This window comes from Salvia splendens, chromosome 1 (assembly GCF_004379255.2).
Source record: "Salvia splendens isolate huo1 chromosome 1, SspV2, whole genome shotgun sequence".
NCBI classification, from domain to species: domain Eukaryota; kingdom Viridiplantae; phylum Streptophyta; class Magnoliopsida; order Lamiales; family Lamiaceae; genus Salvia; species Salvia splendens.
The window spans coordinates 42,732,781-42,758,651 of record NC_056032.1 but is presented as its reverse complement, the minus strand read 5'-3'; the positions used below and the strand labels follow the sequence as shown (position 1 = coordinate 42,758,651).

The 25,871-nt window shown below is 38.1% G+C and overlaps 1 protein-coding gene, 1 long non-coding RNA gene and 2 other non-coding genes across 7 annotated transcripts; 3 read left to right on the top strand and 1 right to left on the bottom strand.

The window, feature by feature from the left end:
• The first annotated feature begins 429 nt into the window (after nt 1-429).
• Nucleotides 430-3,782, top strand: LOC121753317 (uncharacterized protein At1g01500-like). Of its 3 annotated transcripts, none has more exons than XM_042148578.1 (3): nt 430-862; nt 1,541-2,330; nt 3,311-3,782. In XM_042148578.1, exons 2-3 carry the CDS (start codon nt 1,626-1,628, stop codon nt 3,539-3,541), a joined length of 936 nt encoding a protein of 311 aa, XP_042004512.1. In that variant the 5' UTR covers nt 430-862; nt 1,541-1,625; the 3' UTR covers nt 3,542-3,782. The 3 variants fall into 3 exon arrangements, with proteins under 3 accessions (XP_042004512.1, XP_042004528.1, XP_042004519.1); XM_042148594.1 differs by lacking the exon at nt 430-862 and adding an exon at nt 888-1,092; XM_042148585.1 differs by lacking the exon at nt 430-862 and having other exon boundaries at nt 1,099-2,330.
• Nucleotides 3,783-6,382: 2,600 nt separating this feature from the next.
• LOC121753308 lies at nt 6,383-9,601 on the bottom strand. Of its 2 annotated transcripts, XR_006040388.1 has the most exons (4): nt 9,321-9,601; nt 7,445-9,186; nt 6,891-7,081; nt 6,383-6,571 (listed from the first exon to the last, which is right to left on the bottom strand). It is a non-coding gene; the product is annotated as an uncharacterized LOC121753308 (long non-coding RNA). The 2 variants fall into 2 exon arrangements; XR_006040386.1 differs by lacking the exons at nt 6,383-6,571; nt 6,891-7,081 and having other exon boundaries at nt 7,379-9,186.
• A 14,064-nt stretch (nt 9,602-23,665) lies between these two features.
• TRNAK-UUU lies at nt 23,666-23,738 on the top strand. The gene has a single exon. It is a non-coding gene; the product is annotated as a tRNA-Lys (tRNA).
• A 1,670-nt stretch (nt 23,739-25,408) lies between these two features.
• TRNAE-UUC lies at nt 25,409-25,480 on the top strand. The gene has a single exon. It is a non-coding gene; the product is annotated as a tRNA-Glu (tRNA).
• Nucleotides 25,481-25,871: the final 391 nt, after the last annotated feature.

Here is a 25,871-nt window from a genome sequence, read left to right as displayed (position 1 = left end):
ACTAATAAAAACGCCAATGTGGTTGGCGTTTTTCCCATTTGTGGAATAGATAACAAAATGGGTACATTTACGTAATATTTAGTGTAAACTCCCCCACAAACCCGATTTTCCCTATTAATATGCTTAAATTTTATTAATTGCAGTGTTAATTTATTGTTTTTTTCTTTTTGTTGTGGACGGAGGCAGTATTCAAGGAGTAGTATTCATTATTCCTGATGCATATATGTGTACATAATTCAATCGTGAATTTATCAGTCAATAATATCGGAATTGAAAATCCTAGAACCACATAAATGAGAAAGTCATTTTTCAGAAATATAGCTAAATCCATAAACATCACTTTCAGTATAATGTAAGGCACCGACCTCGTAAACTCCAAATCTTCGGATAAGAACGAATGGATTAATCCCCCATCTCCATCAACACTCGTTTTTCTTACCTCACCAAGTCACCAACAAATAAGAATATGTATGTGCATTCTTTTGATTGTACCAATAAAATATTTGTAGATATTTTTAGTGTTCTGCTAATTTAAAACTTGTCAGGTCCGTCCAACTCTAGGATCTTTTCATCAACTCTGCCTACTCGTATGAATTTTGAAATCAAGAAAATTAAGGAGTATTACAAAACCAAAGGCGATATTTGTTTTGATTGTTGGTATAATTCCAAAGAAGGGTGTCATAATATTCCATTTTCATCCACACAAAAAAAATAACTACTAGTATTGAATAAAAAGCTCCCATCTTGTAGCAGGAAAGCGATTTGAGAGATCATAGGCTGATTGTATTCCTTTTCTTGAGATTATTTTCAAGATTGTGATTTTCACCAAGCCCAGAAATTCTTTCCATGTAAATTAAAGAGGGTAAGCTGCTGTCATCACTTCCGGAATTTCTGACCTTTCATTTTTCTTTTTAAGTGATTTTTTTGTCCCTTTCTTTTGTTGAATTATTATATGAGTTGAATGGCTGGGTTCTGTCATTCTGTGACATGTGTATTCTCTCTCTCCTTTGTTTCTCTCTTTAGTTTGTTTAAATTCCACATTAGTGTTAGGACTGAGGTTTTGGTGTGACAAAGAGAGATGAAGTTATAAAGGTAGGAGACTTCAGGGATACGTTTCATCATTTGATGGTGCACAATGGATAATATACTATCTGTAGAAATTTCTCACTATATGTTTTTTCCCTTTCCAACAAAAGTATTTTCTTGAATGTGGAAAACTGGTTGATGCAATTCGGTTATATTTTTCAGGGCTTGAATCTTATTGTCTGAATTTCTGGAAAAGATTAGGTTTTGAATGGTTACATAATCTCAATTTTGGGTAATATTCAGTTATATTGCAATTTGTTTGCATCAGCTCATTTTTCTCTTACAGATGTAGCTTTTAGCAAGAATTTCTCACATAGTGGAAAAAGCAATCAGTGTTCATTCTGTTGTTTCATATAATTCTTTTTTAATCAGAGATGTTTGGCCTTATTACTAGCTTATTCAATCCATTTACCTTATTTCTTTTGGATTTATTTGATTTACTGCTCTTGTTCAGATTAGGGTTCCTCAGCTCATTCATCCAAGTTTATCAATTGTCTGTAAAAGAATGTGGTGAAAGTTAAGTGAGTGAGTGAGAGAGGATGGGGAGTTCTTATGAATTTCATAGCAATGGTAGTGTGAGTGATCAAGGCCTACAGATTATCAGGCACCCTTTGTACCAATCCGGTGGTCGGTTTTCATTGCATTGGTTCGATGCGAGAGTGTTCTATGTTAGAATCAGCAATTTCTTGGTTGATGATGCCACCCCGGAATGCCTAACCCTCAACCACATCCCTGCTTCCATGGACTCTGTCCTTGAGGTGAACGGAGTAAGATGCTCGATGGAATCACAGGGGGTCTCATCTATTCTTAGACGCGACAGGGTTGATAAGAAATCAGAAGAGGCCACATTTGTCAGTACAGATTGTATAAGGTTTACAGGAAGTGTGAGATTCGAGGTTTTTGATAAGGACGATCTTGTGATCTCCGGGGTTTTGGAAATGTCGAGTAGCAATGGAGGTGTTGGGGATTCGACAAATGCAGCTAGAAAGTGGTGTATGAATTGTGAACCTGTGATCAGTGCTGGAACTGGATTTCTGAAAGGGAAGCAGATAACGGATTCTGAATCTTCGTCTCCTACGATTGAAGTTTACGTGGCAGGTACCTCCTCAGGAACCCCAGTCATTTTAACCAAGAGCGTGCAGCTTAATCACCGAAAGAAACACAGAAAGGGTGTCTTGCATTCAATCCCTGAGTGTGATGCTTCTGAATCTCGTGAGGATCTTGCATCCGAGCACGATCTGCAGGTAATGTATATATATTTTCTGTCTTGTTCCGACCTATGCAACGTATCTTATATTCATCCTCTGATATGTTGAATTAGCTTAGTATTATCAAATAATGACATGAGTTTCTTGGTTGTCTACTTTTCCATGAGAACCTAAAAACCTAGATTAAGACGCTTCGACTAATAGCTAGTAATACTCATCATCTAAATGTACTTAGTTTCTGTGTATAATTTATTCAAGATTGGGATGCACTTGGGTTTTGTTAATCTTATCCACACCATATCCTCCACTATGGCTGTTTTCCTGCCTCCTCTGGTGAAACATGTTTCTATTGGGACAATCGTTGGGACTGAATATAAGCTAAATAATAGAATCTTATCCTCAACATATCTTAGGTATGGGCAGGCACATATATTAAAGTGATAGAGTTTGACACCCTTTTTTGCTGTCTCCTATAATATCATTTGCTGCTAAAAACATACATGTATGGCCCTTCATCGAATATACTAGGTAGGTCGACCTCAACTCCGGGCCCACCATGTCTCATTTTGCAGCTGAAACCTTTGAAGGCCAATCTTCTTTGCAGGATAGGATAGTGTTTGTTAAATGCTACTGTAGATTTGGTGGTTTGGCATGCGCTAGACGTTTCTCGTTAGGAATTTAATTATCATAAACGGAGATGCTACATCTCTAGGGATGTTTTTAGCTTCGTTTGCAATCTAATTTGCCATGTCTGATAGAGTAATGACACATTTGAACATGGATAGTTTCGATTTTGGTCCAAAATAAATAGATGTTCCACTTTCTTTTTTGAAAAATTAAACCGTCATTATTCATTAATACATTCAATTACATCAACAAGTGTGACATCTTAACCGGGATGGGAGGGGATAGTATATTACTGGCTCTCATGGTAATTTTGATCTCCAAACATGGTTGTGTTTGGATGCTAAATTCTCTATGTTGATGCTAAAGAGAGTTCTTGTTTGGTCTTTCAGCTGGCAGATTACAACCGATATAAACAGGAAAGCGACGAAGAATACGACTTGTACTGGAGACCGGCTGACTATGTTGAAGGTGAAGACGGAGAGCTATCTTGGTTCAATGCAGGGGTCCGAGTAGGTGTAGGAATCGGGCTTGGGGTGTGCCTTGGAGTCGGGATTGGGGTTGGGTTACTGGTTCGTACTTACCAGACGACTGCCCGGACCTTCAAGAGGCGGCTTTTATAGTCTGGGTAAAGGACCTCTACCATTACAGTGTGCATTTTGAAGTTGAGAGTTTCTTGATTTTTTTTTTTCATTTTTCTTTGATGGTGTTACTGAAAATACAGAAGTAAGAAAAGAAATGATATTTGAAGACTCTGTAAATTTTTTTATAGAAGTACTTGTAAATAGCTTGTTTTGTCTGTTGAGAAATAGTGTGCACTTATGTAGAGTAGCATCAGTATAAATTATCAATCACATTCATAAATACTATTTTTGTTTATAGAATTCTATCTCTAGGATGAATTATCTACCCTACTAAACATAGGCTAATGGGATAATGAGTCTTGCATATTTTTCAGTATCTAATAATATCACAAGTCTCTAGGATGAATTATACTCCATTTGATGTACTTTCGCATTGTTTTTTAGATAATCTATCGCTTCTAACCTCTTATTATTCTCTCTTCCTTTTTCTTCTTCCCTATTTTTTTTTCTCTCATCTATTTAATTTCTCTCTCGTCTTTCTATTCTCCATTTTTTTTTTCTCAATTTCATTTATATTAAAATAAGCAATCAATAATTTATCCCTTCTAGCCAAATACTTGTGTATGCAAAATGGATCTTTAGCAAATTAAATTTGTGAATAACATAAAAGAGTAGTAGAATCATGAGGTGAAATGCGATCCTCTTTATTAAGTTGAGAAATGGAATTTAACAAGTATAAGAGCATCCACATTGTGGATTGAGTCCACCATAGGTAACACAAAAAGAATTTATAAGCCTGGAACCATAATCAGCTTCACACTTGGGAATGCATATTTGAGGTCCTTCAGCATCACATGGAGCACTAAACCGACTGCTGCAATCCTTACATGATGCCATTGACACACAAACCATTGCAATCACCATCAATATTGCCCACACCTTTCCCATTTCTACTCTACTATTTAGGAGTACTACTACCAAGTATATTGTCTTAATGATTTTTCTCATTCCTACATCACCTTTATATAGCCATATTGATATGCCTTTTCAACCATGTAGATAAGACTAGCCGTTGACTTTTTTTGACCCATCCCTATTAATTAATGCTGGATTTTTATTATTTAAATTTGCCTCATTCATATTAATGTTGGATTTCTACGATTTAAATTTTTAATGTTTTTCTTAGGTATGGCAATTTCGAGATAAAATGAATTTGGTTCAAGCTTTATTGGGTCTGTGTCCTTATCGGACTGACCTGTTAGAAATCTGTCAATTTCGGGTAATCCATTAAAAGATAGGAGTACAATAATATTACTATTTTTTAAAAAATTACTTTACTTTTATTCTTTGAGTTCGGCGTGTAAATTAGATTTAAATCATGTAAATATGTTTTTGTATTGTAAATAAGATTTAAAATTTAGGTTTTAATCATGTAAAAATGTAATACCAAATTACTTTTAATTAGTTGAATGATAAATAACTTACTCAAAATATCAAAATAGAATGTGGCATTTAATTGTGGATACATTTTTTCACAATTCAGGACATTATTAATTATGACGAATGAATAAATTGGGCCATATTGTTGGGGAAATGCAATAGATGAAATTTAATTATTAGCAATCAAATATATCTGCTGCGGTTGGGATTAAATACATAATAAGCCATAGAATGATATATTAATAAAAAAAATTGCCAAAAAGGGAAAAAAGTCACACATTATAATAAGCCATACAATGATATATTAATAAAAAAATTGCCATAAAGGAAAAAAAAAGTCCCATATTATACTTCCTATTATTATAAATATTATTTAAAATAATTTAGGCCTATAAATAGTTGAGTGCACACATCAATTAATTGACAACTAACAATATTTAATACACTATATTACTAAAATAGTAGAACGTCATAATTTTCTAACAATTTGCTCTTTTCCTTGTACCTCAATCTTTAGAGCAAAATTGATGCTTTTCTAGAATTAAAATGTACTTGTGTAATGTATGTCTTGAATTTTCATAAAATTGTTATTTCTTTCATTTCAGCCAGACGTTGCGTTTAATATGGCACAAGGTTAAGAATAATGTTTTAGTGAGTTAAATGAGAAAGATAATGTAGAAGAAATAGTAATAATAAAGTGTAAGAGATAAATAAGAATAAAGTAGCAAAAGATAAGAGATAAGATAAGAGAAAAAAAAGAGAGAGATTAAAAATTCACACAAATTAATTTAAGTTAGGAATTAGGATGGAGGGAATGTCGGTATGTCCGTACTAGGGAATATTTTCTCATAATTTTCTCCTGCAGCGTAGCATCAGTATAAATTACACTACATTAGGATATTTTCATAGTAGTATGTAATTTCTGAAGTTTTAACACTACATCAGAAAAATAATACTCCAAGAGTCCTAGTAATGCATAATATGAATTTTAAGTCTATAAATTGACGAGAAGAAAATAGTTTGATAAAGTAGAAGAGAAGAAAATAGTTGAGTGTAATTAGTAAAAAAGTAGAATTATTATAAAGAAACTTATCATAAATAGAAAAAAAGAATTTGATACACAGAAAAAATTGAAAAAAAAATATTTTGTTGATAATGATAATATCAAGATAATCTCGATAAGGAGTCTAGATGACTTACAAGAGAGAAGATGCGACAGAGGCAATGTCGAAGGATTTTTAAAAAAAGGTTTGCTTTGTCTTTTCCTTCATTTACATTTTATTTTTCTCATTTTTATTTCTACTTTCCCCCTTTTTAAGTTTAATTATCTAGCAAAGTATATATTAATATATTCTATACTTTTGTTTTATTTAATACTCCATTTTTTGTTTTAATTATATAGTAATAATTTTTAAAATTTCAGGATTTATTTAGGATTCAAATTTCTGTTATTCACAAATTAAATAAACATATTAATAAATATATAGAAAAAAAATTCTGATGTCTAGACTCGTTGTACCTCTCCAGCAGCAATTCAGCATCAGTTTCAGTTCACTTTATGTATGGTCCTTGACTCCTTGTCTTCAAGAGCAGTTCACTTTATGTATGATCCTCGTCTTCAAGAGGCTCCTATCAAACAAAGATTCAAAACCATAAAAATGGTACAGAAATTAGACATCTCAACATTTCTTTCTGGCAATTTTATTTTACTCGATAGAATGACAAAAGTTTTGTATTTGTACAAATATATTTCTCTGGCGAAAGATAAGTAATGATGCGATTTTAAACTATAAAAGTGTGATATGTTTATGTATTTATACAATGTAAGGAATCCAGGTGGAATTGAACCACCATCCTCTCAATGCCCCCTTTGGGTCATTGAGCGCTCTGCCATTTCTGAGCTCATGGATCCATCCATATATCATAACAAAACTCAACACCAGTTTACCTTATTTATGCCCATAGATTCAGAAATGACACCAAACTCGGACAAAACCTTTGAATCGATTTCTTTACATCGAATACTAGTCCAGAAATGGAGCTCAGCTTTAATTTCCCATTTGTCCATATTTCACACTTTAATCTTCTTGAATCACAATTTGCATCTTCATTTCCCATTTTAAGATTCCTCTACACATCCTGTGTTGTATTTCGAAATGCATTAATATTGTAACTGGTTCTCACAACTGCTGGGACTATTACTTCACTACCGCACCCATAACACATAATCACAGCAAGCAAAAGCATAAAATACTTCTAAAACTTTATCAACACTTAATTAGGAAACAGTAACAAATTCAATACAAAAACAACCAAATGGAAAAACAGCTAGCAAATTAAACCAAGTACATTTTGATACTGTATTATTGGATACTTATGTACTCCTACTATGAGCAAAGATGGCAATAAGGAGAATAAAAAATAACATAGAATTCATTTAACAAAATACCGATGGCAATAAGGAGAATAAAAAAAGAATACAGAGTTCATTTAACACAATACCAATGGGGTGGAGCAAAGGGCATTGCAGTATTCTCAAGCCCAGCAGCTTCTAACATCATCAAATGTCACACTTGGCCAGCTGAATAGTGTTTACAGACAGAAGCAGAAACAAGAGGAAAGCTTAAAACCAGCTAACTGTTTAACAGATTTAAAGAACCAGTTCAGCCAAAAGAGCTAAAAATTCTATGTTCAGAACTCAATTAATCAAGACTCGAGTTTTCGAACAGCCTCACAATCTAGTGCAACAGTTGATGGGAGAAAAATCTTCAAACTATGGAACATTCATGACCTTGGAAATATACAATAAGTCACAGTTGAATATCATCCATTCAATGGGCAGCACATAAACTCGAACACAAACAACCAATCACCCTTGAGGTGGTTCATTCAATATCAGAAGCTCACTCAGCAGTAGCAGCATATTCCATATCCAACTATGGAATCAGCCCAGGAAACTAATTCTCATTAACTTCATTCACGCCTTTCGCTAAGAAACAGCAGCAAAACCTCAAAAGAAGTATGGTTCACAATAGCTAATACATTAAAAAGTACAAAGCCGTGCCTTCACAACATAAGGAAAGGAATTCCCTTACATGGGCACTAACTGGAAGCTTTATACTCCATCCAAATAAAAAACTAATAGAGGTGTTTCAGATCAAACCACAACAACAGCCTTAATATAATAAAAAAAAAGTAATAGCTTAAGATAGCAAAAACCATACTGTTCAAAATGTACAACCTTGTAGAAAACCAGACACCCATTCAGTCTTTGACTTTGAATGGAAGGCAAAAAAAGCCAAAACCATACTGTTCAAAATGTAAACTTTGTAGACAAACAGATAAACACATCGAGTCATTGGTTTTGATTGGAAGGTTGATAGAGACAATAGATAGAATTAAATTGGTTAACAATTATAAAGATACAAATGGCATAAGGAAATGTGGTAGTAGGCATGAGCCTGCAGTGATACCATGCACTTGATGTGCTAATTATTGTGGTGCGTGATTTCATGTGCGTGGAACCCAGATACCAAGCGATGGATAAAATTTGAAACATAATTGCCTCTTGAGTAACAGTCTCTGTTTTCAGAGCATGTTTGGTAAATCAGATGAACTACCGTAGTAAAAGGAGATGTTGAGTTGTACCTGAGGTCTTGGAACTTAAGGAGTTTTACCGAATTAAAGACAAGATAAGTAGAAAATTAGTAACATAAAAGGGCAGAGTGCTAATTTGTACCTTATCAGTGAATTTGTCGGCCCCAGCCCTCAGGGAGTGGATTAATATCATGTTTTGGTCTTGAATGATTGGCTCAAAATGTAACCATTCAAAGCTACCAAATACCGAAACTGTTAATGGGGTTATGAGTGCTGAAGTAGATGATGGCGAAGGGGAAAGGGGTAAAGAAAAAAAATAAAGGACACCGCACACGAGGGGAGAGCCGGAAAAATCACCGTACCATCTCCCCTCTAAACACAAAAAATAGCTTTTATTATGTGGTGACCTACCATGCGAGCGCACCCAACATGGTAAAGGCCGATCAGCTCACCCACTCTTCTTCTCTCAGAGTCTCAAATATCACACCACACTTTTTTACATACGACTACAACACTACCTAGAGTTCCATTTATACTATCTCTCGTTGTTTTACCAATCAAGTTTCACCAGATTTTGAGACGATGAATGACAATTTCTGGTATGGAAAGCCTCTCGTGCTCGGCTGAGCATGAATAAGATCGTTTACCTACAAAAATCACCAGTCGTACAACTCAATCACGGAAAGTAAAACCATCAAAGGAAAAACTAAAAGCAACTCCAACCAAAATCAACAAAATCTGAAACAAATAGGAGAAATCAAAATTAAGAAAAAGGACATACCATGGGCAGATCAATGAACAAATTTCACCGAATCAGCTGGTTTCTGAAAAAACAGATCTCTCCGAGCTTCATCTAAGCAGAAAAGCGCACAAAAATCAGCCCAGCGTAAATTCAAACGGAGGATCGGAAGAAAATTATAAAATCTTCATCGATTGGCCGTGGATTCAGCAAAATAGAAAAGCAGGCAGCAGAAAATCAAAGGTGAATACAAACGCCGAATATACAACGAGATCGACGATCAGCTGTAAATCGAAACCTACAAAAGAAAAAGTAAACGGGAGGTAGAGACACAGTACTTGTAGCCGTGTAGCTGCAGGGCATTTTATAGAGCAGAGGGTTGGTTGATCTACGGTTCAGATATGAGTAGGTGGAGACAAATCAACGGTTAGATGCGCGTAAGCGTGGGAGATTTTTTTTTTCTATTCCGAGATTGAGGCGGTTTTCTTTTGATTAGGTCGAATATAATTAGATATAGGGCTGTCTATTTTTAAAATTTACTGTATTTTTTATTTTGATAATTTACTATATCGATCTCAAATATTTATAATCTAATCAATACAATTTATTATTATCTAAATCGTGATACGATATATTGAAAATATACTACTCCTACATTATTTTTTTCTCAAAATAAATTATGTCCGATTATATTTTAATGTTAATTTGATGTAGTAATTATCTGACTGGTGAAATTGATGCATTTAAAAATACAAAGATATAATTGATGATTAAGATTGTGATAGAATTGATAACAGGATATAAATAATAAAATTATTGAAGATTGGAATATATTCGATCATTAACATCTAAATATGTATAAACTCATTCAAATTTAACCGAGTCAATCAAATAAATTTAAAGATGTAAATTAAAATATAAATGTATATACTTTGTTATTAGTGAAACACATTATATTTCAAAAAAATTCACACAAATCAAATCTGAAAAAAAAACATATGAATATTTACATAAGTATTTATATAATCAGGTGATTTAAAGATACTACTAGTAATATATTCAATAAATGGATATCTGTATATCAAAATTTAAAAAATTGGAGTTCTTTATTCAATCAAACGCAAATTAGATTTTATTGATTTTTGGAGTACCACTTAAGTTTGATAGCTCGAACAAATTAGATTTTATTGATTTTTTGGTGGGCTGGAGACCGGCTTTATGACCATGTCTAAAACTGAATACAGATGCTTCTTTGGAGCGAGGGACGGGTTGTGTTTTTGGTGGTGGCTTGATTTGAGATAGTGCAGAGATTTGGAAGCATGGGTTTGTCGTCAATATAGGAGTTTGCTCCATCTTGCTAGCTGAGATATGGTGTACTATATCTTGGGGAGAGACTTGGGATTCGAATACTCAATGGCGGATCCAGGAACAAAATATCGTGGGGTCGAACAAGATAGTAAATATCTATTTAAAATAATTATTTAAATTAATTATTTTTATAAATATATTTTTAATATAAATAATTCATGCGAGTATCGATAATCTTAAAACAACATACTCCACTTTCTTCGTCCCGTTATAAGCGAGACGCTTCTTTTGGATACAGAATTTAAGAAAAAGACGTTTATGGAGCTAACTGAAGAAAGAATAAAATATGATCTTAGATAAAACAAATATGCAAATAAATACTTCCTCCGTCCCGCACTACTCGCACGTTTCCTTTTCGGCACGGAGATTAAGGAATGAGTGTATAGCAAAGTCAAATATTACGGCTGTAGGTGATAATTTTTACTAAAAATGGAAAGGGTGCAAATAACTTGGGACGCCCAGAAAGGAAATAAGTGCAAGTAACACGGGACGGATGGAGTAATAAAGTAAGAGAGAACAATTATGTTATACTACGTATTTTGACAAAAAAAAATGACATACACATAGCATAAATTTTCTGCAACATACCAAATTTTTAAAGATTTAAAAAATTGAATATAAATAATAAGGTTGAAAATTTAAATTATAAAACTAAGAGTAGAAGAAATTAAGAAATATTTACTTTATATAAGTAGGTGGTTAATTTAGATAAGTTAGATTTTGATATACTGTAAAAAAATATTACTACTACTATTTAACATTAATTGATATTTTAAGATGAGAATATATTTTTAATGGACTTCTAAGAATTAATTCAAATAAAGAAAAATATTTAAGCCCATTTACAATTAGATAACATATTTAAGATATTTAATCTTTTAAATTTAATTAAATTTATTGATGCCGGTTTATTCTATTTCACGAGTGAATATAGGGATGAGAAAACAATAATGACATCTCCAATACCATTCCTCTTTCTCTTCGAAAACAAAAACCGCGGAAGGACTCTTCCCCTCCAACTCCTTCGTTCTCGACAACAGTCTACCCATCCGGCTACCTCACTTCCTTTCTCTCTGATCAGTCTCCTCAACATCTCACACGGCGTGAGGACGTGAGGTGGGAGCGGAGACGTGAACGCCGTAGGGTCGGAGGCCGAAGAAAGTAGCTTTCCGGTGCACCCCGGGGCAGGTGGTGGGGTCGGCCGACCCCGCCCGACCCCACCTGGATCCGCCAGTGCGTATACTGAAGGTAGAAAGTGGTAATCTTGTGGCAGTCTCCATGATTTTGGGACAGTTTGAACTCTCTATCAACTGCCGCTCTACTGTGAAGCGAATTTGTGATCTGCTTTCGGGCTTTGATTTCACTGTGATAACTGATACGCCATGTGCATCGAGAAGATAACTAGCGAATTTGTGATCTGCTTTCGGGCTTTGATTTCACTGTGATACGCCATGTGCATTGAGAAGATAACTTTGCTGCCGACTACTTATCACACTATGCATACACGTTTCATCGGGGAGTCCATGTTTTAGATACCTCTCCGTCGGGCATTAGTATCCGGCTCCTGTATGACAGACTTGGTGTCTCCTATTATCGGTAATTTTGTTTTTTTAGACTTTCAGGACAGATTTGGTGTCTCCTATTATAGGTAATTTTGTTTTTTAGACTTTCGGGTTATTCCCGCTTTTTATCTCCAAAAAATAAACTAAGATAAAAATTAAGCGTAAAATCTTTATAAAAACAATATCGTACTAACTCGCTTAGTAGATATAATAAAAACAATATGAAAACGAGATGTTTGATAGAATTGTTTGTAGAGTAAGATGTAAATTTACGTTTTTGTCATTAAACTCACTTTCCACCAACGCCAGAAACAAAATCGCCCAAAACGCAAGAATATATATTGTGCTTTCTATGACGTTGTCGTCTATCCAACATTAAAAAAAGAAAAAAAAAGCAAAAGAAAATCATAATGCATTAAATGAAATATTATTTCATCTCTTTACTCTGATGCTACAAACTCTTATTTGCGGGACCGAAGAAGGAATACTTAATTTTACGCACATACTGATGGGATACGAACTACACAACTAAACAATAATTGCGAGCCCAATAGCAGTGACGGCCCATCAGCCCAAAACCCAAGAAAGAGTATCAGTTCGGCACAACCAAAGAGTTCGGTCACAGCCTATAGCTCGGTAAAAGCCGACCAATCGAGCTCAACTCTCAGATCGGCAAAAGCTTCGGCACAACCAAAGAGTTCGGTCACAGCCTATAGCTCGGTAAAAGCCGACCAATCGAGCTCAACTCTCAGATCGGCAAAAGCTGATCGGCAAAGTTCAGCAGTTCGGTCTCAGTATTCGACCGAACAAGGAGATAGTGGACCCATGCAGGATCTCCACGACCTCCATTACACCCACGATCTATTTAGTGGTATTAAGCAGTTATCAACCCCCCTACCAGGGCTGCAAACCACGATCTTAGTTCGAATGTATAAATAGAACTTAGATCAGATAGACCAAGGTTAAGTTCTCTAGATCCTGAATCTCATATAGCAAATCAGCATTGTAATCTGTAAGAGATCAAGCAATACAAATTTGCCCTCTATTCTTCCCGTGGACGTAGATTTACCTCAGTAAATCGAACCACGTAATTTTCAGTGTTGTGATCTTCATTTATTACTTGCATTTATTCCCATAAAAAATTCGCCAAATCATCACTGGCGCCGTCTGTGGGAAACGACAGAAAACCAAAACTGTGATAAAAGCGAGTTTTTGATCCTCTTCCACCAAAAAATGCGTACCAGATCACATAATACCCATACTTCCGTCCGTGATGAACGTGAGGAAGCTAGTCCAGCCCGTAGGTCTGGAAAACAGCCTCGGGAGAAATCTGCCTCCAGTTCTCACGGTGAAAGAACAAACCACTCAAAAAGTCATCGCACCGAGCCTCCCCAGCAGCTCGCTTTGAATGAGGCTGTCAAGTTGTTCTTGGCTGAGAAGCAGGATGAGTTCTTAACATTCCTGCAAAAGAGCCAGAAGCCGGAGAAGAAAACGGCGGATTCTCCCTCCCCCTCCAGACATGAAAGTCACTACTGCAGTAGTGTCGTATCTTCCAGGAGAAAGAATCCTCACCACCGATATGTTCCTTCTCCTCCTTGTTACCGAAATCACAGGAGAACTCCATCTCCACCATACCGTAGAGATGTCGGATTCGCTATGTATGGAGCGCTGAAGACTCCATTTTCGGATGATATCACCAGAACTCCGTTGCCACAGAATTACCGAACTCCGTCAGTGACTTATGACGGGTTAGTGGATCCTCATGATTTCCTGGGACGCTATCAGTATAATATGGCGAACCAAGGTCTCAATGAGGTTCATATGTGTAAGCTGTTTCCCGAGCTGCTCATCGGGAACGCAAGAAGGTGGTTTGATAGCCTCCCTCAAGGTAGCATTAGATCTTACAGAGATCTAATGGATGCTTTTCATAGGAGGTTCTTCCAGAAAGCTGAAACCCGAATCACTTCGGCTCAGCTGCTTTCTATACGTCAAGGTCGCGATGAAAAGATTAGCGACTTCATGACAAGATTCCACAAGGAATGCCTACAAGTAGATGATCTCAATGATCTACTTGTCATTTCGGCATTCCAAAATGGAATTCTGCCAGGAGCTCTCTACAGAAAGCTCGTTGAATGCAGTCCGCAAACAGCTCAAGAGATGTGGGACATTGCGGACCAGTTTTCTCGTGCTGATGAGGCAGACCGTCGAAAACGGTCTTTAGACAGCTCTTCCAGAGGAGACAAGAGGAAGCCCGATCACAGCGATCAGGGACATCCTCGCCGAACTCCTTTTGAAAGAATTCAAAGGGCACCGGTACAAGACAGATTGGGACCACGTCTCAATCCTGAGAAACCACCCTCTCAGTTCGTACCATTGAACAAGTCGAGAGCGGAAATTTTCGAACTGCATTCTGATATGTTCGAAAAACCAAAGTCGATGACGAAATCGGCCACGCGCCGAAGTCAGGATAAATATTGCTCCTTCCATCAAGACCACGGTCACGATACCGAGGAGTGCCGAAATTTGGCAGCAGATATTGATGTTCTTGTGAAAGCAGGGACGTTAAAAAAATACCAAAGCAAGCCGCCGAAAAAGAATAAGAAACAGAGAAGTGCGAACTGCGCTCCTCAGGATCCTAAAAGGCAACAGGATCCCGAAGACGATGACGAGCCGCAATATGATGGAGTGATCCAGACTATTGACGCTCTCCCAGCCGGGAAGACTAAATCGTCTCTAAAATCAGAGCGCAGAGGCTTCAATCGAGAGGAGCCAACACATAAAAGGCTGAAGAAGGAGGAAGTAATTACATTTTCAGATGCAGATCCCGTCCCGGCCATTTCTCCTCATCAAGACGCTATTGTCATTCAAGCTGGAGTGGCAAACAAACTGATCCACAGAGTGTTTGTGGATACAGGAGCGTCGGTTAGCATTCTTTTTAAAGAATGTTTTGATAAACTGGAAGTGGATCCAGCTCGGCTCAGTCCGGCCCCACTTCCTCTGAAAAGTTTCGCCCAGGAGGACACCCGCCCTGAAGGTATTATCAGCCTTCCGATTACGGTAGGAAGAGCGCCTACTAGCTCCAGTACGGTGATCGAGTTTTTTGTGGTAAAAGCTCGATCCCCGTATAACATTATACTGGGAAGAGACTGGCTCAACACAGTTCGGGCCATTTGCTCTACTTATCACCTCACAATCAAGATCCCCACTAAAGGAGGGATAGCAGTCATCCGAGGTGATCAAAAGAGAGCAAAAGAATGTTTGCAGATTGCGCTTAAAAGTGCCGAACAATCAGATCGGCACCATCAAGCATAGCAATCACAGCAGCCGGAGTCAGAGGCAGGCGAAATGAACGAAGTCACACCGGAGCCGAACTCGATGAAAGTTCAGTTATACGAAGATGATCCATCCAGAACGGTCAAGATCGGTTTCGCGGGAACACCTCTACTCCGGGAAAAGACCATCCAGCTCCTCAAAGAGTACAAAGATGTCTTTGCGTGGTCTCCGTCGGACATGACTGGAGTGTCTCCCGAGGTAATTACACATCGGTTAAATATTGATCCTTCAGTCCGACCTATAAAACAGAAGCAAAGGCTCTTTGCGGCAGAAAGAAATCAAGTCATCCATGACGAAGTCCGCCAATTACTGAAAGCGGATGTATTATTTGAAGTAAAATATCCTTCTTGGGTGGCCAATCCTGTGATGATCAAGAAAAAAGAAGGAGGATGGCGGATGTGCATAGATTTTACGGATCTAAATAAGCACTGTCCTAAAGATTGCTACCCCCTTCCCAACATAGATAAAAAAGTAGAAGCTCTGATAGGCTTCGAAATTTTCTGTTTTCTTGATTTGTATAAAGGATACCACCAAGTTTTAATGGATGAGAATGATGCTTCAAAAACGGCTTTCATTACTGACTTCGGTATTTTCGCTTATAAAAAGATGCCATTTGGTTTAAAGAATGCCGGAGCCACATATCAAAGGATGGTAGATAAGCTATTTCGGCACCTGATCGGAAAAGAGGTTGAAGTATATGTTGACGACATAGTTGTTAAAAGCAGAAGCACTTCGGAGTACGAAAACAATCTCAAATCCACTCTCGACGTGCTCAAAAAAGCCAACCTCAAACTCAATCCCCAAAAATGTACCTTTTTGGTAGATTCGGGAAAATTTCTGGGTTGTTGGGTTTCAAAGGAAGGACTCAAGGCAAATCCCCTAAAGGTTCAAGTTGTTCAGAACATGGCAATGCCGAAGTCCATACATGATGTGCAAAGGCTAACTGGATGTCTAGCCGCACTGAATAGATTCCTTTCCCAAGCAGCCGAAAAGCAAATGCCGTTCTTCAATGTTTTGAAGAAGGCACCAAAGTTTGAGTGGGGAGCCGAACAGAAAAAGGCTTTTGACGAACTCAAAAGTTATTTAACCGAACTTCCTACTCTCTCTGCTCCAACAGATGCCGAAGTGATATTCTTATATTTAGCAGCATCAGATCAAACCATTAGCGCGGTGCTTGTACGAGAAGAAGGCCTAAAACAGCGTCCTATCTACTTTACAAGCCGAGCATTAAGAGGTCCCGAAACAAGGTATCAACCTCTGGAAAAAATTGCTCTGGCATTAGTAAATGCAGCAAGGAGACTGCGGCCATATTTCTATGCTCACAAAGTATGCGTCTTAACCGATCTTCCACTTCGGCAAGTTTTGACTAAGCCAGAAGCATCAGGCAGAATTGCCAAGTGGGCCATAGAGTTGGGAGAACATTCAATAGAATATCTACCTCGGAAAGCCATCAAGGGACAAGCCTTGGCAGATTTTCTTGTAGAGGCAAAGTTCGATCAGGCAATCCATATTATTGCCGAACAGAAAAATCTTACCAATGATGAACTAACACAGCCCCAGAAACCCGAAGTAGAGCCGCCGGACTGTTGGATTGGATTCGTAGATGGAGCTTCGAATAAGACAGGAAGTGGAGCTGGTATTCTACTTATCGCTCCCGACGGACACGAAGTAACTTATTCACTTCGGTTCTTATTCCCAACCACTAATAACGAAGCCGAATACGAAGCCCTTCTTGCCGGACTTCAGTTAGCGCAACATCTACTTGTCAAATCTCTCAAAATTCATTGTGATTCACAAGTCATAGTGAATCACATGCTGGGTACAAGTGAAGCCCGTGGTGAAAGGATGAAAAGATACTTGGACAAAGCGCAAAGTATTAGCCGAAATTTCTCTTATTTTCGGATAATCCACATTCCCAGAGCGGGAAATAGCCGAGCAGATACTTTAAGTAAGTTGGCCTCATATCCGAGCTCAAAGGTGGAGGAATTACCGCACAGAAGCATTGATGAAGCTGAAGTACACTCAGTAACCAGTTCACCAGACTGGATGACGCCAATATTAAAGTATCTAGATCAAGGACAACTGCCCGAGGATAAGAGAGAAGCAAGGAAAATCACATGCCGAGCACGTCGGTATGAACTTCATGAAGGAGTCCTATATAGAAAGTCCTACCTTCAACCGTTATTGCGATGTGTAGGACCAGAAGAGACGGATTACATCCTTAGAGAAGTTCATGAAGGATCTTGCGGTAGCCACATCGGAGCTAGAGCATTAGCTAAAAAAGTTCTGAGATGGGGATATTATTGGCCAACTTTGGTACAAGAAGCAGTACAGCTAGTTAAGAAATGTACGAAATGCCAGATCCATGCAAATATCCCAAGGACGCCGCAGACTGATCTATGTGCTATGCAAAGCCCTTGGCCTTTTATGCAATGGGGCATAGACATAGTAGGACCACTACCACAAGCTCCCCGGCAAATGAAATTCTTGATCGTTGCCGTGGATTACTTCACAAAGTGGGTGGAGGCTGAACCATTAGCTACGATAACAAGCTCAAAGGCATTAGATTTTGTCTGGAAGAACATAGTTTGCCGATTTGGCATACCCCATATCCTCATTTCAGATAATGGGACTCAGTTTACTGACAAAACATTCAAAAATTGGTGCCAAGAGTTGAATATTCAACAGCGGTTCACTTCAGTCTCTCACCCACAAGCAAACGGACAAACGGAAGTAACAAACCGTACTTTGGTGAAAGGATTAAAAGCTCGGTTAGAACAAGCCAAAGGACAATGGGTAGAAAATCTTCCTCAAGTCCTATGGTCTTACCGAACTACACCAAAAACCTCCAACGGTGAAACTCCGTACAGTCTAGTGTACGGCACTGAAGCCGTAATTCCGGTTGAGATCGGCATACCCAGCCCCCGAACTCTTAATTTCTCAACAGAACTGAATGACGACGGACTGAGAGCCGAACTAGATCTTGCCGAAGAAAGAAGAGAATTGGCCTTCATAAAAGAAGCCAAGTACAAGGAGCAAGTAACCCGGTATTATAACCAAAGGGTGAAAAAGCTGCAGTTTCAAGTGGGAGATCTCGTATTGAGAAACAATGAAGTAAGCCGAGCAGAAAAGCTGGGCAAACTTGAACCCACATGGGAAGGTCCGTATCGGGTGTCAGAAGTCCTGGGAAAAGGGTCTTATAAATTAACCCACATGTCAGGAGAACAAGTACCCCGAACATGGCATATTTCCAACCTCAAGAAGTTCTATTTGTAAGAGACAAGGTCCGGTCAGTCTTGTGTCTAGTTCGGTCCTAGGGTTATGTGCTTTCATATTTTTATTGTTCTTGTGTCTAGTTCGGTCCTAGGGTTATATGCTTTCATATTTTTATTGTTCTTGTGTCTAGTTCGGTCCTAGGGTTATGTGCGTTTTGTCTCTTACAAATGTTACTGAGGTATATTGTTCCTTAAAGGTTGATCCCCTTTTTTTAGAGCATGTATTAAAGACAATTGTGAGTCCAAGCTTCTAAGGAAGATACAAGATTCCACAATTCAGCTTAAGAAACAAGCAATTCGTCTGAAACGAACTGCAATAAGCCGAAAACCACTCCGGTTAACTAGGGAAAGTCCAATCCAAGCGATAAAACTCGCCAAATAAGGACACTAACTAAGTCCGGTCAAAGAAGAGTTTACTTCATAAGACCGAGGACGAGTACAATAAATGAAATAAAAAATCGCTGAACTGTAAATACGCAGTGATAGAAGCGAAATTTCATTTACTAAGTCTTGTTGGGCATACAATTCCGATGCCCTACGAGAATGCGTTACACCATTACAAAGGACTATTCTACTGTCTACGATTGCTAAAGTTGAGCCACCTATCCGAAAAATCCTCATGATGCTGAGTTCGGACGTTCCGAGCAGTTGAAGAATAAGTAGGTGGACGAGATGCTCTAATCGACCTACCGCCTCTTCCCTGAGTCCGGGAAGTTCTAGCACCTCGGCGGCGAAGAGTCTCTTCACGAAGCATTCGCTGATCTTGCTCACTCATATTCACAACTCCTCTACGAACTTCAGGGCGTTCTTGTCTTGACGTTTCCGGTTGCTCCTGAGTCCGTTGCTGATTTGGAGTAGAAATTTGAGTAAGTAGATTAGAGGTTTGAGTTGGAGTGTGAGCATCTGTTAGCGGGAAACGGCTAAGGAATCTCTCGAGTGAGGGACGCCGGGAAAGAATGATGTCGTACAGAGAAGCCAAGCACCGCAATGATTTCACAACTTGTTGGCAAGCCGAGCTCTCCAGCACATTGTTCTTCCGGAGTACATGAAGCTCCTCCCACAGTTCATCAACTTGATTCTGAACTTCAGATATAGTCATTCCCCCGCGCCCGCAGATGAAATCTTCATATGCAGTCCTCTCAGCGATGACAGTATTCAGCTCGGCCTCCAGATCTTTCTTTATGGACTCTAAGTCCTTATTGTTGGACTCCAGCTCCACTAAACGAGCCAAGAGTTCATCATACTTCATCTGGTCATCTATAGCTTTTTTCTCAGCTTCATTTAAAGCCAAAGAGTATAGCCGCTTCCAGTGAAGTACCTCCAGATCCTTAGAGTTAAGAATACGAAGCAGCTATGTCAGTTCGGCATTTCAGTTTACCGAGCAGGCAGTAAACCACAATAGGAGTAAAAGAGATTAAGAAAAGCTATAAGGAAGACAAGAGTGTAGAAAGAAGATTTTTTTTCATTCGCAAGAAAAAGTTTACACAAGGAGGGCTTCAAGGCCATTTTACAAATAGAAAGAAAGAAACTAAACTAAGAGAAGGGAGACGAAATCATACTCCGCCAGTTTCGTCTCCGGCTTCCCCGTGGGTTTCAGCTTCTTTCTCCTTGTCGACCTCGGTCTCAGCCTCGGCCTCCCTCCTCCCTCCCTCCTGCTCGGCGCCCCCATCGCCGATCTGCTGCACCTCTTGCTCGGCGTGCCCGTCGCCGTTCTGCTGATCCTTCTGCTCGGTCTCCTTGCCGGCCTCATTTTCCTGCTCACCCTCTTCTATGAAAATTGAAGCGGGTGAAACAGGCCCCAAGGAGGCAAAGATGGCCTCCATGTTCTCGTCACGGTCAGCACGGCAATTACGGACTCGCTCAGCAGAAAGCAGGACCGAGGAAGACGCAAGCTCCTCAAGGAGCGGCAGACTCTGGAGACGCGCTGCAATCTCTCGGCCATACAGCGGCAAGACGACTTCGGGTTCCTGCTCAACATTATCGGTCATCAATTTCAGCAGATCACCGATAAGGGCCGAAAATTGATTGCTCAAAAAGAGTTTCTCCGTGTAAACACGGAGAGCCTCCCCCTGAGCAACCACGGCAGCCGCCTCCCTCTGTTTCGACCGCTCTCTGTGGATGATGAGCTGGTCTTTGGCACGCTGGGCTTCATCCTGAGCCGAGATCATAGCGGCCCTTGCCCCCTCAAAGTCTGCCCGAGCCTGTTCGGCCTGGTGACGAGCAGCATTCAAATTCCTCTGCATCTCATCATAATCGCTGGACGCTTTAGAGAGTTCAACTGTGACGAGTTTGCAGAGCATATTGTTCCTCTGAAAATGGAAAAAGGAAAAAGTCAACAGATGGGCCACAAAAAAATATAGGAAAGAAGCAAAGCCAGAAAATCAAGAAGAAAATTCACCTCTACAAAGTCCTTTGGCCATAAAAAGGGCTCAGAGATATGTTCCGAAGTGGCCGTAACCACTCCTGATCCATAACCCCCTGGACAATGTCTCTCTCTGGCGCTTTTGGGGGTTTCTGAGTCTTCGCCGTCCCCCTTGCCGAGGTCGATCGCGGCTTTTTTGGATCCGAAGACTGACTCGAAGAGGTCTTCTGCCTCTTCGGATTCTTCTCGGCATCAGACGCCGAGCTGGTGTTTTTCTATTTCTCCGGCTCCTTTGATTCGGAGGATTTGCGACCAAGCCTGCTTAGCATGTTCACTGCCAAAAAGCAAGAAAACAAAGTTAGTTTTCGCCGCTAAAGCAGTAAAGCATAAAAAAGAAATCCTCACCCTCAGTCTCTTCGTCCGAAGACGAGGAGTCGAACACGAAGTCACCCTTGACGAGCTCAGATTCCAAATACTGTTTCCTAATCATGGGAATCTTATTGAGCCCGCCCTCGAGCTCGTCCAACGGTTCTACCCGAGGATGAGGAATTACGGACTTCGGCCCTCTCCAGGAAAAGTCCGGAGCCGCTATCCTATTGTAAAAAAAGAAGCGATTTTTCCACATCGGCCATTTGGTTTTACAGAAGGCTCTAAAGGGCTGTAAAGGGATCAAGTAAAACCAGGATCCCTTTCTCTTAAACTGAAAGAAATTAAGGATTGCCCTCAGAGACAGATCCTTTTCTAGTCTACGCAGCTCGGCAGCAAAGGCCGATAAGTGCCTCCAAGAATTTGGAGTCACCTGACCTAAAGGAAGTTGGAAAAATTCAAGAAGCTCTACAAAGGCGGGGGGAAGAGGGAAACGAAGCCCGCATTCTAAGCAGGCTTCGTAAACGGTGGCATAACCCTCCGGCGGCGAGTTAGCCCTATGAGTGTCGTCGGGAATCACCACTAACCCCCCAGGAAGAAAATATTTTCCGTGTAAGGATATCACAGTATCCTTACTCAAAATGCTGTGAAAATATTCTACCGTCTTCTCCCCGGACTTTTTCCGGCCAGAAGATCCCTTACCCCCCTTCCTACCACTACCTGATTCAGAAACATTTTCAGAAGAAGAAGACATGATTCTTATTCTTTGATGGTCGAAAGTCTCTGAAGAAATTCTTGAAGAAGCGGAAGAAAATTTTACGAAAAAGAGAGAGAATGCAGAAGAAATAATCGCAAAAGTGTTCCAATGATGAAGAAAGGAAATATTTTTCAAATTCGTCGCACCGTTTCAAATCCCACTTTTTCTGGATTCTCTGGCCGGATTTGCTGTCACATTTAATGCAGACACGTGCAGAGCACGTCCCCTGACGTCAGCCTCCCCCTTACACTTATCCAAAATGCCGAAGTGATTCACTTCGCTTTTCGGGGGGGGGTGGTGATGGGATACGAACTACACAACTAAACAATAATTGCGAGCCCAATAGCAGTGACGGCCCATCAGCCCAAAACCCAAGAAAGAGTATCAGTTCGGCACAACCAAAGAGTTCGGTCACAGCATATAGCTCGGTAAAAGCCGACCAATCGAGCTCAACTCTCAGATCGGCAAAAGCTGATCGGCAAAGTTCAGCAGTTCGGTCTCAGTATTCGACCGAACAAGGAGATAGTGGACCCATGCAGGATCTCCACGACCTCCATTACACCCACGATCTATTTAGTGGTATTAAGCAGTTATCAACCCCCCTACCAGGGCTGCAAACCACGATCTTAGTTCGAATGTATAAATAGAACTTAGATCAGATAGACCAAGGTTAAGTTCTCTAGATCCTGAATCTCATATAGCAAATCAGCATTGTAATCTGTAAGAGATCAAGCAATACAAATTTGCCCTCTATTCTTCCCGTGGACGTAGATTTACCTCAGTAAATCGAACCACGTAATTTTCAGTGTTGTGATCTTCATTTATTACTTGCATTTATTCCCATCAAAAATTCGCCAAATCATCACATACTTTCTTTTTACCGAATCTTTCATACCAAATCAATGTTGGTCAAAAGAATCAAAGTTAATATTCCCATCATCCTTAAAAATACTATGAATTATTTATTTATTAATTTAAAAAATATGAACTCTCTAATTTATTAAACAAATACATTATTCTTTATTTTAGTTATAACTTATATCATCACACTATTTGACTATAGTACTAATAATGTGGAATCAACTATCCATTAACACTACTTACATTACTGTTTATCTATCTCTCTTATTTTATCAATTAATAGTATATATTAAAACTAATGTTAAATTAAATATTCATACTTTTCATAAATGGACGGAGTAAATGTTATCTAATGGAGTATATCTTTTCAAACGCAACCCATGGTTAAGATGGTTACCTACTTCTACACGTTTAAAACGAAAGAATGGGTTATGTATTTATGATCTAAGTGTGCCTTATTGATCATTTCAATAAATATTACATAGTACCAACTTTTTCGAGATGCCGTCTTAGCTCAGCTGGTAGAGCGCATGGCTTTTAACCATGTGGTCGTGGGTTCGATTCCCACAGACGGCGTAATTCGTAATTTATTCATTTTTAATCGTTATTTTAAGCCCATTTATTAAGAAAAAAAATAATATGTTAATTTTCCTCTGATTTAATTTCGCTATCAAATTGACAAATGCACCGAGCTCATTCTAATTTCTGTGTATCATATTCATAAATCATAATGATCAGACATTTTTTTTATATTATGATTCTTCTCACCTAAAATGCTTCAAGGTGATTTGTCACAATGTTTTCAAGTGGTTAATAATGCTTCAAGGTGATTTGTTACAAGTATATTATGGAAGGGGTTAATATTTGGTCTTCTTTGTTTTGAATTTCAGTTTTTCATGATTTTTTTAAATAAGTGGTTTAGTCTCTCTCAAATAAAAAACCCTATAAAATCTCTTTTCGTTGCATAAAAATATGTGCACTTCCCATAAAAATATAGACATTTCCATTTATGAAAAATTATCTCATTTTTGTTACTTTTACACATCAAGTAATTTACTACTTATATCACCATTAAACTACAAGTATATTATTGAAGGAGTTCATATCTAAAGGGATCTTTGTTTCGAATTTCAGTTTCTTAATACTTTTTTTTTAAATAAGTGGTTTAGTCTCTCTCAAAGAAAAGAACCCTATAAAGTCTCCATTCGTCACATAAAAATATGTGCACTTTCTATTTTTGTTCGTCCCATAAAAATATGTGCACTTTCGATTTTCGCTCGTCCCATAAAAATATGGACATTTCCATTTATGAAAAATTATCTCAATTTGTTACCCTTACACATCAAGTAATTTACAACGTATATCACAATTAAAATACTACTCATAATAATAATGGGGTCCCACTACTCACTAATACTAGTTTAACTACACTTCTCATCTTCTCTTTTACTTTATCAGTTTTTTCTTAATTTTCATGTCATGTTATATGCCCATATTTTTATGGGATGAAGAAAGTATTTGTTTATATTGCATGGAATATTTGGAACAGAATAAATGAGTTTTACTGTGAGCAAAAAAATTTTGTCTAGAAGACTTCTTTATTTGCACACAAAAGTTAGATGGAGATGTCTAAATAATTTTCAAGGAGATGCTGAAAATAGGACTGAACAACACTTTTTTATAAATAATGATATAATTATTATCCAAAATGGTCAAGTTGGTTTAGATATAGATGAAATGGGGACGATTGTTTTTGCATATTTTTTTAGAGTTAGAGCGGCCGTTAAAAACTTTAATGGAAGGTATTGTGATTCGTTATGGTTTAAACATAATCCATTTTCTTTTAAACATATCTAATTTGTATGTGTAAATGATAATCAAATTTGGTTAGAGGATTATATGGTGATGTTGACCTTGATCCTTATAGTTATAGTGAGGTGGTAAAGGTTGATCTACTGCCAATGGCGAGTAATGCTCACGTTATCGATTTTAATTTAATCTATAGAGTTTATAATCGTATCGCTCATTTGATATTTAGGTGTACAAACTTTGTAGGAATAAATTTTATTCCAAAAGATATCTTACTGTTAGTACTAGAAGAAACATCTTAATTACTTTTCTAAGAAAAAGTGAAGATAATTGTACTAATTTTGATAATATATTCATAGATTGCGATGTCAAAATTCAAATCATTCAAATAGAATTGTGCGTTAAATATATTAGTTGCACTGCATAAAATACATACATCCGTTGTCGTCCAGCGGTTAGGATATCTGGCTTTCACCCAGGAGACCCGGGTTCGATTCCCGGCAACGGAATTGTTTTTTGTAATTTTTTATTCTTTCGTCAAGTTAATTGATTCGTTTATTGAGGGTTTTTTGTAATTTTTTATGATAATTTTTATTCTTTCGTCAAGTTAATTAATTCGTTTATTGAGGTACTTTATTTTCCGTAAACTAGATGGAGTAGTTTTTTTTGTCAGTGAAGTGAGCAGTTATCTAAGTTCAATGTAGTAACATTTATTTAGGCAATTTTTTTGGTAGATTGGAGTTATTGAGGCATTTCTTTTTGATAAAATGGAGAGATTCTCAAGTTAATTGAGTTATTTGTTTTTGATTAACTACAGAAATTCTATGATATGATATAAAGCATGTCACAAAAGAAAATTTATTAGGATATTTTTTTATGAAATGTACTAAAACAGGAGAA